At 38.1% G+C, this 16,545-nt stretch overlaps 1 protein-coding gene across 13 annotated transcripts in view; it reads left to right on the top strand.

Moving 5' to 3' along the window:
- Positions 1 to 16,545, top strand: part of LOC124150859 (rho GTPase-activating protein 44-like) — a 63,235-nt gene that overhangs the window by 30,836 nt on the left and 15,854 nt on the right. For all 13 annotated transcript variants that reach the window (XR_006863288.2, XM_046523002.2, XM_046523013.2 and 10 more), the window contains 14 exons: positions 3,469 to 3,610; positions 4,691 to 4,767; positions 6,228 to 6,339; positions 8,835 to 8,911; positions 9,534 to 9,654; positions 10,629 to 10,697; positions 10,880 to 10,961; positions 11,867 to 11,994; positions 12,801 to 12,848; positions 13,549 to 13,612; positions 14,120 to 14,204; positions 14,350 to 14,424; positions 14,956 to 15,072; positions 16,284 to 16,363. Coding sequence is in view for 12 of the 13 variants with exons in the window: in XM_046523002.2 (XP_046378958.2) it covers positions 3,469 to 3,610; positions 4,691 to 4,767; positions 6,228 to 6,339; positions 8,835 to 8,911; positions 9,534 to 9,654; positions 10,629 to 10,697; positions 10,880 to 10,961; positions 11,867 to 11,994; positions 12,801 to 12,848; positions 13,549 to 13,612; positions 14,120 to 14,204; positions 14,350 to 14,424; positions 14,956 to 15,072; positions 16,284 to 16,363 (1,277 nt within the window). In the remaining variant the exon portion in view is untranslated. The remainder of the gene's footprint in view (positions 1 to 3,468; positions 3,611 to 4,690; positions 4,768 to 6,227; positions 6,340 to 8,834; positions 8,912 to 9,533; positions 9,655 to 10,628; positions 10,698 to 10,879; positions 10,962 to 11,866; positions 11,995 to 12,800; positions 12,849 to 13,548; positions 13,613 to 14,119; positions 14,205 to 14,349; positions 14,425 to 14,955; positions 15,073 to 16,283; positions 16,364 to 16,545) is intronic.

Here is a 16,545-nt window from a genome sequence, read left to right as displayed (position 1 = left end):
GGAAATCATGTTTGGCTGTGTATGCCTTCACCACAATCATGATAATGATGTCCAAATGAAAGTGAAAATACAGTTGAACCCTGTGGCCTCAAACTCTAGAGAGATTGTTTGATTTATCAGGAGTTTGACACATCACCCGACCTTTTTACTGTCTGACATAGCCATTAGACAATAAGAAGCAAACGTATTGTGCATGTTAAGCATATAACATTTATGTAATCATTGTGAATGATAAGAGATATTTGTCACATCTACATTTATGCAGCTATGTGCATTTTAGTCACATCACTGGATTATCATGATGTTGTATCATAATTACAACAGTAAATAGATTATTGTGTTGTGCCTTGGTGCCAAAAATTGAGATTTTCCTATCAGGGAAAGTATTAACTCATGGGACTATAAAATGAGTTTTGATATGACTGGGAATTAAGTTTGACACAAGATAAATATTTTAAGAGTTTGCCTGGATCAGACTGTGACTACAAAGCAATCAAAGATTTGACACATCCAAGTTCCAGACAATGGGGTGTTCCCTACTGTGATATTGCTGTAATATTGCTAAAAGCTGCGTAAAACAATACTCACTCACTCAAGACAACGGGGATTGACTGTACTAATATATAGGTTAAAACAAAGGTAGAGGTAGAGGAATAAAACTGTTCAAATTGTGCATACAATGACGATGTTTATTCCAAACTAGGCTTTTTAAGGGAACCATGCAACACAGTGCCTTAGGCTATCAAAATATTGTAATGGAAATATGTTTGATGTGATCGAGTCATACTGTTTTGTTATGGTCTATCAAACCTACATTGGAAGTAGGTTTTGTCAAAGCAGATGTTTCCTGGTGGGATTATTACATCAAAGAAGTGATGGCATGAGTCATCTGAGGAGTGACCACACTCTGTCTAGTGCAGGAAGTGTTTCATGTGGCCATCATTTATACTGGAGACCACAGACATTTCCTTGTTTGTAAATACATGTGTACTTGAACTCTTATAAACATTGTGTTCTGGTCAGCGTGATAAGGAAAGCTGAGTCACTTACAACACAGCTGTAGTAAGCTTTGGTCATGGTACTTTGTCAGTACCTAGTCTGTTTGTTGTACTTTTACATTTTCAAAATCTCTTCAGAAACGAGGGGTCATCCCAGAAATGTACTGTAAAAAGCTGTCACAGAATTCTGCTACATGTATCTTAGCCATCAAGCATACTGTCGCCATATGGGAAATGTGATTTTTGCTTATGAAGCAATAATCTCTCACTCACTCACTCACTCACTCACTCTTGTTTATATTTCTATATTACTAGTGCAAAGTATTTCAATGCCACATTTAGCTAGGTTATGCAAGAGGAATTGTTGGCTATTGTGGCAGTGTTGTGGCTGTTTGTATTGTGATGCAGGAAGTCATTGTAATACACAATGCTGCCAAGATGTTGTGGCAGGAAGTTGTTGTAGTGTTAACTCATGCTATCCTATACGCACAGTGCCATCACATGGTTTTCTATAACCATGACAACTACAACTAGGAGCATGTTAGACATCATCAGCATCATTATCAGAATTAGGATACCCCGGTATTGTACGTAGTGGGAAGTGATGGTGGAGTCCTGGAGTTTTGCTGCTTTAATATTGGAATTTAGGGACTCCTGACACTTTGATTTGTTTTTGACTTTCATTGTTAATTAAGAAGTTTTTTATGTTTTGTCATATAAAAAGAAGAAAACTATTCTCTGTAAATAAGTTATCAGTGATCCTGAAAATCAATCGTTAGAAGTTCCCTGAGAATGTGTACTTATTCTTGGGCATAATTACTTTCACCAATGAGAATCAGGCATGTTGGAATGGCTAAGAGACTGGTTTTATCGCTGTGGATGCTAGCTTAAGGAAAGTAATGCTATTGGCATTAATTAAACATTTACCCGTCTGCTGGTCACCCTTGTATCATAGGTCATGTATCAATGAAGAGGCTTGGCAATGGAATGGTTTACTGTTATTTGTGTTTGCAGGAACAGTTATGTCAGCATACCATGTACATATCAGTCATGGTGGGTCACAGTGACCCAGTAAATGTATGTGTTTTATGCATGTCACAGACACATAGGGCTGGCTGTGGAAACTCTATTTTGTCTGTGTTAATGTAACCTGTTCCATGATAAAACAGAACAAAACAGCCCTGGTATATCCATTTACTGGTGTCATGGTTATAAAAGGAAATTAGCATTTCACTTTGATGCTTATCTTGTAACTGAAACTGCCATGATGAAGCCAGTTGTGCCAGCATGTAATGTCAGTGATTGAATGTACAATTTGGTAGATGCGTGACTCAATCAGGTTGCCGGATTCCGTTCCATGTAATCCTCTCTATTATCATGTTCTTGGTCGTGTATTAGGCAGGCATGTAACAATGTTACAGACTGTGCTGGAAATTAACTGTCACTTCTCGATCATTTCATTTATTGAAATATTGCAGTTTCAGTGCAGTGAAGTGATCAGAATTTATTACATAGGGGATAAAAAAAATTATAAGCACATGCAATTTTACCAGAGAACATTGTTGCTGAACAATGTTGCAACTCATTGTTGACATGCTGTACCCATGATGTTATTGGGTCAGTGATGTCATAGGCTTCATTAAATTCACAAGGCTTTGCTCCCTTTTTCTGTTTTACACACACATTCTTGATGTAGCATTTTTGCTATATTTAAATGTTAACATGGAATATTTCAATTCAGCAATAAAATCCTTAATTGATATTTCACATGTGATTGTGAACAATGTAATTTGTAAATAAAATATTTCAAATTTAGGTTAAAAAAGTCATCCATGTTATGGTCCATACATATGAGTTTCTAAAGACCATTGTTTTGAAGTATTATTACTTAGAAAGTTTTTGTATTTCTTAAACAAAGTAGAAACATTCTTACATGGACAGAAATAATGAGTGACATCTTCCACATCATCACAGACTTCACAGATGGGGGTATCTACACAATTAATTTTGAATAACCATTTTTTGTAAGGAACAATGATGAATCATGTTGGTGCCCTATCATGATCATATAGCTTTTTCATCATGTTTTGTACTTAGTGAACCTTTATCATGATTATCAGTGTTTATGGAACTGGTTCCAGGTGTCAAGCTAATATTCTTGTTGGTGTACAGGTGGTCCAGTTATATAAGGTGTCTAAAGTGGTGCAGAGTTACATCAGTTAGTTCCACTATGTACATGGGTTTTACCAAAGTAATAATAGTCTATCATCTGCATCAGTTCACACATGTCGTGATATGATGGAAATATTGTCTTGACTTAACTCACTGAATCACTACTTGTCTTGTGTTCCCTACTGTTATGATGTTGAAGACACACTGTCATGGCAAAAAATAGATGTAAGTGTTTTAACTAGCCCCAGTATATGAAGGTGTGGTGTCTCTAGTCTACAGTTGTGTTTGTTATTTTCAGAGTTGAGAAGTCAGAGGTTTTATCCGAGGAATTCCAGAGTGTCGAGAAGAGAGTTGAAAATGTCAAGACTGTCTCGTCCACCATCGGCAAGAAGCTGTCTTCCACCCTCAAGGCTCAACAAGGAGATGTGGAGAAGAGACTGGTAGGACCAACAGCTGTACTCTATATTCAGATTATCCCAACTTAGCTATGTTAACAGTGAAGCAGCTCAGTTTCCAGAGGACTTGTCTGAATAATGATAACTTATGGCAACCAGTTTTAGTTACATATGGAACATTACTTCAGGCCTTGTATTTTCCCTGTATGTACCTATCATATGTCAGTGTTGGAATGTCAAGTGTTTTTTGTAAAATTGGGGTACCTATAACTCCCTTTATTTCTGACATATGTACACACAAACATACTCCATTGTTTCAGATTGTTTTCAGACAATGACTGATTGTTACCCATAATGTCCTGAGGATATTTTTCAAATTTGGTAATGATATAGGAGAATGTCCTATCAAAAGTTTATGAAGCGTGGAAATGTCCTGGTACCATTTGTCTACATAATGCAGCTTCAAGAATGCAACTCAATAAGGATTGGTTGGTCACAATGGCTCTAGTAAGCTGTGACCTGGTTGATCCTGATGACATACTACTGACTGGGGATGGGTATTGGAGGTTTATAGTGTATTTTGCGATGCACAAGGCCGTAATACGCTACGTATCACAATATATTGTATAATTCTAATTTTTTAATTCATCACCAATCTGATACATTAAAGTTTGAATTGAAGTTCATAATTGAAACAAAACTAAATGCTGGTACAACATAATGTTTTCTCAGTCAATCCCCGGATGCATGCTGTGGGGCAACGAAGGCATTTGGCAAAAAAATAACATTAAACACATGATAAAAATCGTTATTTGAAATCATCCGATATATTGAGCATGATAAAATGATATTGTGATACGTATCGTGGAAAGAATGAACCTCAATTTACTGATAAACCGATAATACCACACACCCTCACTACCGACCATTGATGTGCCTGCTTGCACACCTTGCAGGCTGTGATGTAGCTGTAGTGTGTTTACTGAAGATTTGAGCATCATTTCTCTCTATTATCAAATGCTTTAGCAGTGCTAAGTGTGACAGTTACGTAAATGTAAAGCTTGAACCATATATGTGGATTTACTGACACATGTAACAAATATTATTATATCTTCATATTTTCAGAAAAAGTTGCCAGAAACATCCCTGGGGTACAGTTTGATAGAGGCAGCTGGTATTCTGGGTACAGAGACACTTCTGGGGTGAGTTGTCCCCCTTGGTGAAGACCATAATGTCTGTAGATACTGACAGTGATCTCTCAGATGCATTTGTTGGAATATCAACAGTAGAAACTAACTCATGTAGAGGCCATTCAAACATTCATTGCTCTTGATTGATATCTTAGCAACTGTGCTCTTTGTTAAGTTTCAAACAAGTCACAGTTTTCAGAGGCTGGCATACTTAGAATAACTTCTTTGATAGGCATTTAGAAGTTGGAGTACTAAGTAAGGATAAGAATTTATGGATGAACAACTTCTTTATTACAATTAAGAGCGACGTTTCGGTGTAGGTTCTAACACCGCTTCTAACAACACTTGCTTGATAACGGTGTTAGAACCTACACCAAACTGTCTCTCTTAATTGTAATAAAGAAGTTGTTCATCCATAAATTCTTATCCTTACTTATACTTAGAATAGACTATTCCTTGCAGGTCAGTTGAGAATTTCCTTCAGTTTGTCGAAATAAGGTAGCTGTGCTTTATATTTGGAAAATGTCACACCCATCAATGTACATGTAATGCATACCTAAAAATATATTTAACACAGTAGGTCATCTCCTCATTGATATATAGAGGAAGCATATCAGAAACTATATAACTGTTGTGTGAAGGAAGTCATTATGTACACAGAGTATGAAAAGCTTGTGTGTTCCATGCTGAGTTTCCTAGAGACTCCTACACATCATCATCAGGGCAGATTGAAATAAGGATGATCAAACTAGACTTGGGAGACACACAGTGAGACAAGCTTGTTGAAGCCACTTTGAATATGGAATAACTCGGTCAACATTCCAGACTGAAATAGCACCATTGGGGTTATATATGGATGCAAATATGAACATAAATGTTTTCAAATAAAGGGGTTTTGTCACGACAGGATTTTGTTCGATGACAGGATTTTGTTGGAAAGTATTAAAATTATATTTTTTTTGTAATGTGAAAAGTTAATAATAGATAAGTGTATTTGTTCTGTCTGTTACCTGAGCCACTATTATGGTCCATGTTGGGATGCTGGGTTAGAATTGCTCCCCAGAGACCTGTCCTGGTTGTAAGAGGTGACTTAATGGATTGGGTGGTTACTGGACTCGGTGACTTGGTTGATTGCCTGTCATCGTACACTGACAACGTGGCTCATTGATTACAATATCATTCACTAGATTGTCTGGTCCAGACTCGATTATTTAGTCCACCATCTTATAGCTGGAATATTGCCAAGTGTGGCATTAAACAATCATCAAACAATGATCTTGTAACACTGTAAAAACACTGTAAAAATGCCCATCACTGAGTGCAGTTACATTTGCTAGTCATACTAATTAACCTGAACATTCAATAACATAATCATTTCAAAAGCGTATTGAAGTATACCGGATACCGGTAATACAGTGCAATCCTAGTCAATCATATGCAAACTGTTGTTAAAAGAGGTATTGTTGTTTCAGCTTGGTCTGTCAAATCTGTGGTGAGTGCCAGAGCAAGTTAGCCCGGGAACAACTGCAGTATGAGATCAACGTGGAGAGGGAGGTGCTCACACCCCTACTGGGTGTACAGGAGGTCAGTTTCCTTTTTCTGCTACATCTCTGAAACAGGTTTTTGTACTGTCATGTAGTGCTGTAACAATTCACCAAGTATCCCTGTATCATGATACTGTATGCCACAGTATTTCATGCATCGGTACAAAACAAATGTATCTTTTTAAGTGGAAATGAACTCATACATATCAACAGGGATAGAAATGATCACTTTTAACACAGAGGGTGTGTATGTTTGTTATTTAAGCCATGCTCAGCAATATTCTAGCAGCAGCCTGTAAATAATCATGTCTCCAGTGATTGATTTTATTATGTCCATGATATTATGTCATGATGAGACAGTGTTAACCACATCACCAAACCTGACTGTATCTGTAAAGCAACTAAATTACATGTAAATCTTTTCTTCTGTAGGTATGTAAAAATGTCTCCAAGTATTGACAGTTTGATAGAATCAAGGTTTCTACGCTTGTTTTGGTTTAGTCTCTAAACCATGCAAGGGTTGGTAATAGGGGTGAAACGCTACATCGGTGCACCGGTGCATCATACATTTTCATACGGCAATACAATACAAAATACATTTTCTTTTGTATTGATACAAGACAATAGACTTGCTAAAATATATTAAATACTACTCATTTAATTACCCCCTCAATTTTGTTAGTAGAATTTCACAAAATGTGTTTGTACTCCAAGCATTCCAAATTCACTACTGAAAATAGCAGCTAGTTTTTTCTAGAACATGCTCCGAAATATTCATAGTCAGGAAGTTTCCACCCAATGTGATGTAAATATGGGTATCGCGATATGTATCGTACCATTACCTGTGTATCGAGATACGTATCGTATCGTAACCTTGCTGTATCGTTTCACCCCCTAGTTGGTAGCTCTGTTTTTCAGCAGTGTTGATGGTGTGGGAAGGATATTATGGTAGTGTAAGATAAGTTTCAACCTATCATGGTTACCCTGAAGGAAGTTTAGGCTACATAGATCTGAACATAGGAAGTCAGTGATAACATTTATACAACACTGCACACTCACATAAACACCAGCAACACACGGAACATAGAAAAAGTGTTAGGATGGGTTTGAATGTGTGTTTTACCATACAAGATGTTTGAGAATATTTCTTTGCAGGATTGTCACAATAGAATATATGGAATTTTCTAGACTATAGAATAGCAAGAAGATTTAAAAACTGACACATCATTAGACTATTATTGTCCTAATAATAATGATCAATAGTCATTTAGTAGGTGATGGCTAATATGTACTGAATATATTCCATAGAGTATGGACAGAGATAGTTAGCTATTATATTGTTTGTAAGAGAGATTAGTAGGCTTTTTCCAATCTGTTCATGCAGTACCTGAAAGTATGTTCCAGTATTATATTGTAAGCTGTACATGTTTGCATACATGTCATTAACAATTCGACTTGAGTAAGGATCCCTGTCAACACCCACAACTTTAAATGTGATATGAATCCATTGTTATTGTTGTTGTTTACATGTTGTCGTCAAACTCTGACAACATAGTATGTTTGTGTAAGGATTGAGTGCACGCCAAGGGCTTTTTGTCCTTCAGCTTTGAGCTTGCATAAGACATGAGCATATAGAAGTTGTAACACCCAACAAGTGCCTTTGTTTGGCCATCTTTGCATCAATCATCGGACATCCACACACGCACACAAACAAACTGCTAACCCGATTCAGTCCTTGTCAAGACTTGGTTGTTCATATAATACATGTATGTACCTTCATACAGACTCAGTGGTGATTTTCACTAATATTCAAAATACAATGTACAGTGATAGAGGGAAAGTTTGAGATGTGACTGTTTAGTAATCACAGTTAACATTGATTGTCAGGCAAATAGGATCCGTTTACCCAGGTCCCAGGTCCATTGACAGTAGGAACACAGGAGAGGTTTATCACAAGACATGTTCAATGATTCAGATACTTTACAGGATATGTATTATTATTTTGGACTCAACATTGTTGCATTGAAGAATTCATTTGTGTGACGTTATTACAATAATTTCAATTGTTTTAACCATTTTAAGCCATTTGAAGGGGCAGTGGGGTAGCCGAGTGGTTAAAGTGTTAGCTTGTCACGCCAAAGACCAGGGTTCGATTTCCTACATGGGTGCATAGTGAGAAGCCCATTTGTGGTGTCCCCCGCCATGATACCTGTACAGTATACATAGCACAAGTGTGCCACAGTTATGTACAGTCCTCCATGGTTATAATGCCACCCTGGTTATAATGCCTTATTTTCTGCTCATCGGAAGGTGGCATTATAAACAGGGAGGACAGTATGGTGTATGCGTACCTGTACAGTATACATAGCACAAGTGTGCCACAGTTAAGTACAATCCTCCATAGTTATAATGCCACCCTGGTTATAATGCCTTATTTCCTGCTGATTTGAAGGTGGCATTATAAACAGGGAGGACTGTATGGTGTATGTGTACCACCATACAGTTGTGTATCCACATCCTTTGATTCTGTTACAGGCGGATATCCCTGCCATTAACAAGGTGCGAAAACAGCTGACCAAGTCGACGCTGGATATGGACTCAGCCAAAAACAGGTACCGGTACTTGACCTTTAACAATCAGCACATCTAAAGTCAGGAAATATGGTAGATGGTGTTGACTGATTGAATAGAGACATTGTGCAAACCATGATCTTGGTGATATTTTAGATCCTTTTATTATTGCAGTAAATATACTACAATCTTTAAAATGGTAGGCATGGTGAGATAAGTGTATCAGATGAAAATACAACAATAGCATGTCCATGACGACAGGTAAGTGTTTCCAGATCATTGATAACTTCTGCATAGGGAGATTATGTAAGCATGGTAACCATCATGGAATGGCATCAACAATTTGACTGACATAACTACAATATGTGAATGATTGATTTTCACAAGGCTTTAATAACCTTAAATTTTAGGAGTTTGAAAACATGTTGCCCATGCAAGCTATATGACGCAGTCTGTATGTAGTCAAGCCCATAAGTATACCAGGAATTGATATGATGAGCAACATTTCACTCCATCGGGGTATGTTGACACACTATCAATCATGTCACCAGGCATAACCACCCAATCCATTGAAGTTACCTATGTTTAGCATAGCTTTACAACATGGTACATAGATGTTGTACTTGTAGTACATGAATCTAATGGATGTTTTGCCCCTACCTAGGCTGAACGCTGCTGTGCGGCAGTCTCACGTCCCAGGGACAAACATCTCGTCAGCAGCAGCAAAGGCAGACACGATAAAGGATGAGTACGAAGATGCCATGAACAAAGTGGAGCAGGTTAAGGTGAGAGTGAGGAAACAGTTGTGTCCTGTATACGGTTTGCTGTACGATATCAAAGGAAACAACCTGATAAACTATATCATATGCTGGTGGTGAAGAAAGAGAGCAGCTGTTGTCATGGTTAAGTTTTGCATTTGAGTTTTATGTATGTACTTTCCCAAGATACAGTTTTGTGCCACCTCGCTTGTAAGATCAATTCCAAAAGAAACTGAAAGTGTGGAACTGGTATATGACAACATTTGAAGAGTTACCTCCCTTATAATAATCAGCTGAGTTAAAGGACTGTACATCCCTTTCAAGAGATACCAGGATGTGAACCCAAAATAAATGCAATTAGGAGTTAAAAACAACTTGTTTCTTCAAAAATATTTAGCTCTCAAAGCAAAAATAGAAATATGTAAATTTATGTTTTATCTCTAAATAATTATCGACTATGGTGGGCATTTAGGTTCTGCCTTTCAGAGATTTGGGATGTAAGTCAAGTCCAGATCATCTCTAATGGAATGTGCATGTTACATGGGATTTGGAAAGAGCCAAGTTGAACTTATTACGATATCATTTTACTGTGAAGAGAGTGTGAAGTTGTTTTGTCATCTTAGGTGTTTTCCACTTAATAAAAGATGAGATTGCAAATGTTCTCAAATAAAAACTGGATGAAGACACAAAATCACCTGATTGGATTTCATTTCATGTCTGAATAGCTTCTGATTAGATTACACAATTCATATTTAAAGGTGATGAAATGATTTGATTTGCCTCCAGAAATTAGTGTAAGAGAACTGTGATAACTTTGGCTGACATTTTTTGTCCTTGAAATTTCACCATCCAATTTTCCATGTAACTTGGCCCAAATTGAAGACTCCTGGAGATATGAACTCTTCAGGGACTAAATCTTTAAAGCTCGAAATAACTGTCTATTTGTGATGTTCCTTGAAGTTGAAATGAATATTTACACTATTCTTCTCTGTTACTTCCAGGATTGTCTTGCTATTGAGTTGTCCAACTTTGTTGCCAAGGAAACTGACCACAGTACAAGGCTGCTAGAAGTAAGTCTCAGTGGGAAGTTATGATGCATAATAAACCAAAGTAACTTCACAAATTAATGGGTTTAGTCAAACATATCTGTTTCACATGTTTATTAGTATAGCAACATCAGTTATTACTCTTAACAGACTGTTTGTTTGGGTGTTATTATACATTTTTGACAAGGGTTTCCTTATCTTTTTAGCTTTTACAATCACAAGCAGAGTATCATAAAAAGGCCCTGGAATACATTGAAGAAGTCATACCCAGAATGAAAACATCAATAGGTGAGTAACTTATACTATCTTTCAATGTAATCCTTGCTCAAATCCTTTAATCAGCAGCTACTGAAGGTGAATACCATTAGCTCTAGAAGAACATGCTATGTGCCTACATGTATCTCAGGGTGGACCGGAGGTGACATAAACAGTACCAGAAGTGACATCATTTATATGGACCGGAAGTACTGTCATAATGACGTAATAGAGACAGGAAATGACATCATTTAGACTGGAAGTGACATCACACCCGGTAAATAATGGACCAGAATGACGTCAGAACCTAAATAATGATATCTTAGAAGTTTCTAAAGACAATCATTAAGAAGAATATCAGCAATATAACGATAGTTCAAGAGAAGATGTCACCTATTGTTTGATTGTTCTACTGCACGATTTTCAAGTCCTTTGAGGTGAAGAATAGGATAACTCTTCATAAAGACCTGAAGCAGTCCAAAGATGTTACAACATGGTTCTGCTAGATTTACTGTCAACTATACAACAGAGTGTTCTAGAGGCAGAAGCCGCTGTTCCCTCTTGTATTATCTGGAAATGATGTTATAGAGGTAGAGGATAATAAGAATTATCAGAACAATAAGATTTCTGAGAGTACACGTACTACCTTTATTACATCAAATATACACCCTCCCACATCCCCAATCTTCTGTCTCTAGTGATTGATATTGGAAAGATGTGATGATTTTCCAACCTTTGTACATGGAAGAAGTAGTCCAAAGTGCTATTAGGGTCACAACTAATATGTATAGTTGATAGTGAAGAGGACTTCTGTTGAAAATCTGAAAATTTATTTTTAGTGTGATTGCAGCTAAAATGCAGGATTAATAGAGGTAGTATTTTTAGAATTACTAAGAATGATAACTATTGTTTGATTTTTCCGTTCTGGCTGTTTTCAGATAACTACCCCAACAAGCCAGTGTATGGAACGTCTCTGGTGGAGCACCTGCGTGTGACAGGGAGAGACATTGCTCTTGTGTTCGAGGCCTGTATTGTCACGCTTCTGGAGACAGGCATGGAGGAGGAGGTGAGGCTGATATTAATTTAGAAACTGTAACAGTGATGCAGTTAGGTTGGCTTGAACCACATTTGATTATTTACAGGGCCTGTGATATAGCTGGAATATTGCTGACTGCAGCTTTTAAAAAAATAATAGCATCCCTAACTGTTAACTTTTGGGACTACTCTATCTCTGATTAAACAGAGACGAGCACAATGACTTGTTGGCACTCTGTAAGAAACTTCCTCCTAATTTTTAACAGCAGGCAGATTCCCCTCATTATATGTATGAGATTATGAGATGTCCTAGAGACTGAAGGATGAGCCTCTGGGATAGTGGCTTATATTGAAGACTGTGTTACAGTTAACCTTGGCGACGACCTGTGAAAATCCCGGGTAGAATAGGTCTTCAGCAAACCATGCTTGCCGTAAAAAGCGACTATGCTTGTCGTTAGAGGCTACTATTGGGATTGGGTGGTAGGCTTGCTCACTAGGTTGATGCATGTTATCGTATCCCAATTGAGTGGATCGATGCTCATGATATCAATCACTGGATTCTCTGGCCCAGACTTCATTATTTACAGACTGCCGTCATATAGCTGGAATATTGCTTAGTGTGGCGTTAAACAAGAACAAAACAAAAGTTAACCTTGGAGACCACTAGTTTTCATGTTACAGTGTCATAAAAAGTTAACTTAATTTGTGGCATTTATTGGTCAGGATTTTTTATTGTGTTAAATGGGGGGGAAATCCTTTGCTTTTAGGTGGATTCATAAAGTTTTGAACCCTCTTTTTGAAACATTGACCTGATTTGTACTTTCTATTTCATTACAGGGCTTATTTAGAATAGCAGGTGCTGCAATTAAGCTTAAAAAATTAAAGGTGAGTTCAACAATCTGCTGTTTGTGGGTTTGAATTCTATATCTGCTCAAATATGATCCTTGGCCTGTCAGCACTGTTATCATTCAATGTAAAGCTAATGGAACTGTGCTGTGTCAATATAGTTAATGTCTTCAGCTTGCAAGACATACCAGTAGAGTCAGACGCTGTTGTCTCAAACTCAGATGTGTCCCGACAAACTTTTACCATATTTACCACTATTTTAGCCCAGATGTGTTGAACATTAAAGCACAATTTGAATAAAATTCATATAGTTGTATAAATGTGGATGTAACAAATGCTTCTGTTGAAACACTCAGCTTAATTCATGCCATAGGAAGCACTCCCCTGTGTCATGTATGCAAGAGTAAGCACTCCCCTGTGTCATGTATGCAAGAGTAAGCACTCACCTGTGTCATGTATGCAACAGGAAGCACTCACCTGGGTCATGTATGCAACAGGAAGCACTCACCTGGGTCATGTATGCAACAGGAAGCACTCACCTGGGTCATGTATGCAACAGGAAGCACTCACCTGTGTCATGTATGCAAGAGGAAGCACTCACCTCTGTCATGTAAGCAAGAGTAAGCACTCACCTGGGTCATGTATGCAACAGGAAGCACTCACATCTCTAATGTATGCATGCAACAGGAAGCACTCACATCTCTAATGTATGCACTGACTGTACTTGTTGTTGTTACAGGCTGTGTTTGATGCACATCTCATTGACATGGAGGAGTTTGTTACAGAACCACACGTCATAGCAGGTAAATACATTTGCCTGCTTTTATTTACTGATTACTTTATTTTGTGACTGTAACGTCATTCTTGTTTTCAAATTTAGCATGCAGGTGCTAAGAAACATGTTAAGGTAATTTCAAGGTTGTGTTTATGAATCTGAACCCTGAGTTAGAAATAGGCTTAATATATGAATAACTGTTAGGGAGAACAAACTCAGCTATGAACTTGATTAACCCCTGTAGTTCGAATTCAAGGGCAGAATATGTCCCCAGTGTCAGAAGAGAATACTGGTAATGAGGGTCAGATCTACACAATGTGTGGTAGATTGGGTATCCTTGCAGGTCAGTGGCATGGGTCATTGCTTAGGTTATCAACCACTTGTCTTCCTGGCTTGATTGTTTCCGAGCAGCCTTGATAAAACTGGAATATAGCTGACAGCAGAGCAAAAGAACATCCACTCACTCACTGTAGGACTTAGACATTTGTTATGTGGCAGACTTTGATGTATTGGTATTCTTCCATGTGTTACACAGGAGCCTTGAAGCAGTACATGCGTGAACTTCCAGAACCACTTCTCACCTACTCTCTGTACACAGACTTCATGCAGGCAGCAACATTGTGAGTTATCTCCCTTCCATTGTATGGATGAAGTGCATCATTTTATTGTTTCTTGTTCATTAGTCAGTGCATGTTATCATTTCTTGTCTGTGTCTATATGCTCTCCAATGGTAACAAGATGAGTAAGCAATATCTATGTTCCCAGGCCACATGACCAAAGATTACAAGCTCTCTGGACTGTGGTGTCGAAAATGCCAAAGCCGAATTATGACAACTTTAGGTAAGTAGTATAATATATGATTCATTTGTTTGTTGCATAACCTTGAACTCAGATATATTCTAGCTATGTGACAATGGTCTATAAATAATTGAATCTGGACCAGATAATTTAGTGATTAGTAGGAGCATCATTCCACGTAATTGGGATACAATGACAAGCATCAACCAAGATGGCAAGTCTGACGATCCTATCTGTTAGTTGCCTCTTGTGACAAGCATGAGTGGATGAAGATCAATTCTAAACCAGATCTTCACTAGGGTATGATGTCTGATTAAGCTGTGTGACATATACAGGGATGTGGACAATTTTTGTTTCCATGATTCAATACTCATTTCCTTGTAAACAAGAGGTTAGATACAAGGTACACAGGAACATTGTGGACACCGAGTAAACCATGGTTTGAATTAGTAGTAAGTGTCATCATGCGTTCACAGACCTGTATCAATGTATGTCACATGCATCACACACATGTCAAGTTTTGAAGACCTGTAAAGATTTTATGATTGATGTCCCAATGTTATTGTCTTGCAGATATTTGGTGAAGTTTCTGGCCAAGTTGGCAGAGAAGAGTGATGTAAACAAGATGACCCCTAGCAACATTGCAATTGTGATAGGCCCCAACCTCTTGTGGTCAGAGGGGGAGAGTGCGTAAGTACCTGCTGCATGCTGCTCATGTGTATCCTATCTGATGAATATAGGGCTGACAGACACGTGTATCCTATCTGATGAATATAGGGCTGACAGACACGTGTATCCTATCTGGTGAATATAGGGCTGAAAGACATGTGTATCCTATCTGATGAATATAGGGCTGACAGACACGTGTATCCTATCTGGTGAATATAGGATTGACAGACACGTATATCCTATCTGGTGAATATAGGGCTGACAGACACGTGTATCCTATCTGGTGAATATAGGGCTGACAGACACGTGTATCCTATCTGGTGAATATAGGGCTGACCGACACGTATATCCTATTTGGTGAATTTAGGGCTGACAGACACGTATATCCCATAATAATAAAAAGTGCATTTATAATGCGCCAGATTCCATTCACCAAGTGGATGCTCATAGCGCTACACTATTATTACCCCGGTTAATGGATCAGTGAGCACTTGATTTTCATTCTCAGCTCCCTGGGGAGTATACAACCCAAGCTGCCTTTGAGGCGCTAGAAGTTTAACAGCCTACCGGGTACCCACTCACTGCTGGGTGAACAGAGGCACATTTTCACTCTCAGGAGTGAAGCTGCTGAACGTGGTCACCCATCCAACTACTCTCCGAGACCAACTTTGCTTAACTTCACCTGATTTGTGATCTGTGCGCTGTGCACAGGACCACGTGCCACCCATGTGGTGAATAAAGGGCTGACAGACATGCATATCCTATCTGGTGAATATAGGTCTGACAGACATGCATATCCTATCTGGTGAATATAAGGCTGACAGACATGCATATCATATCTGGTGAATATAGGGCTGACAGACATGTATATCCTATCTGGTGAATATAGGGTTGACAGATTGCCTTATCCCTGCTTAGACATGCAATACTTTTCTTTTCATGATCTAGTTCAGTCTCCCATTAGGGGCACAGGTGGCACAGTTGTCTTTGTTACTGCAGTACACATAGCAGAACTGTGCCCCTAAGTCATGTACTAGTTTAAACAGGCAAAAAAACAACAACACCGCCCTCACTATATTTTCAAAAGTCATTGCCTGAGAACCAATTCTTTTATTTCTTTAAGCCTATTAGTTGCCATTTGGTAATAATTAACGAGACAGACAAATGAAATAGAAACAAACAAATATTATGTGCATTAGATTTTTTAAGATGTTTTTGTATGTGACTTTCAGCCCCAACATGCTGACAACCGGGACGCTGAGTTCTATAATAGAGGCGTTTGTGATGCATGCCGACTACTTCTTCCCTGGAGGTATGAGACAGGCTTAACTTATCCGTGTTTTATAGTATGTACATTATGAGTCGTATGTCCCGACTTTGTTTGACCTGCCATCATTATAGCTGATAGTAGATGTATAGAGAGGTGCGTATTGTCTGTTTATAATCTTCTCTCTGTTTCTCCAGTCTGCGCAGATTTCTTCAGCACTATATTGT

Source organism: Haliotis rufescens, unplaced genomic scaffold (genome assembly GCF_023055435.1).
Source record: "Haliotis rufescens isolate VD_foot unplaced genomic scaffold, xgHalRufe1.0.p SCAF_11, whole genome shotgun sequence".
NCBI lineage: Eukaryota > Metazoa > Mollusca > Gastropoda > Lepetellida > Haliotidae > Haliotis > Haliotis rufescens.
The sequence above is the reverse complement of the archived record's forward strand: the minus strand, read 5'-3'. Positions and strand labels throughout refer to the sequence as shown.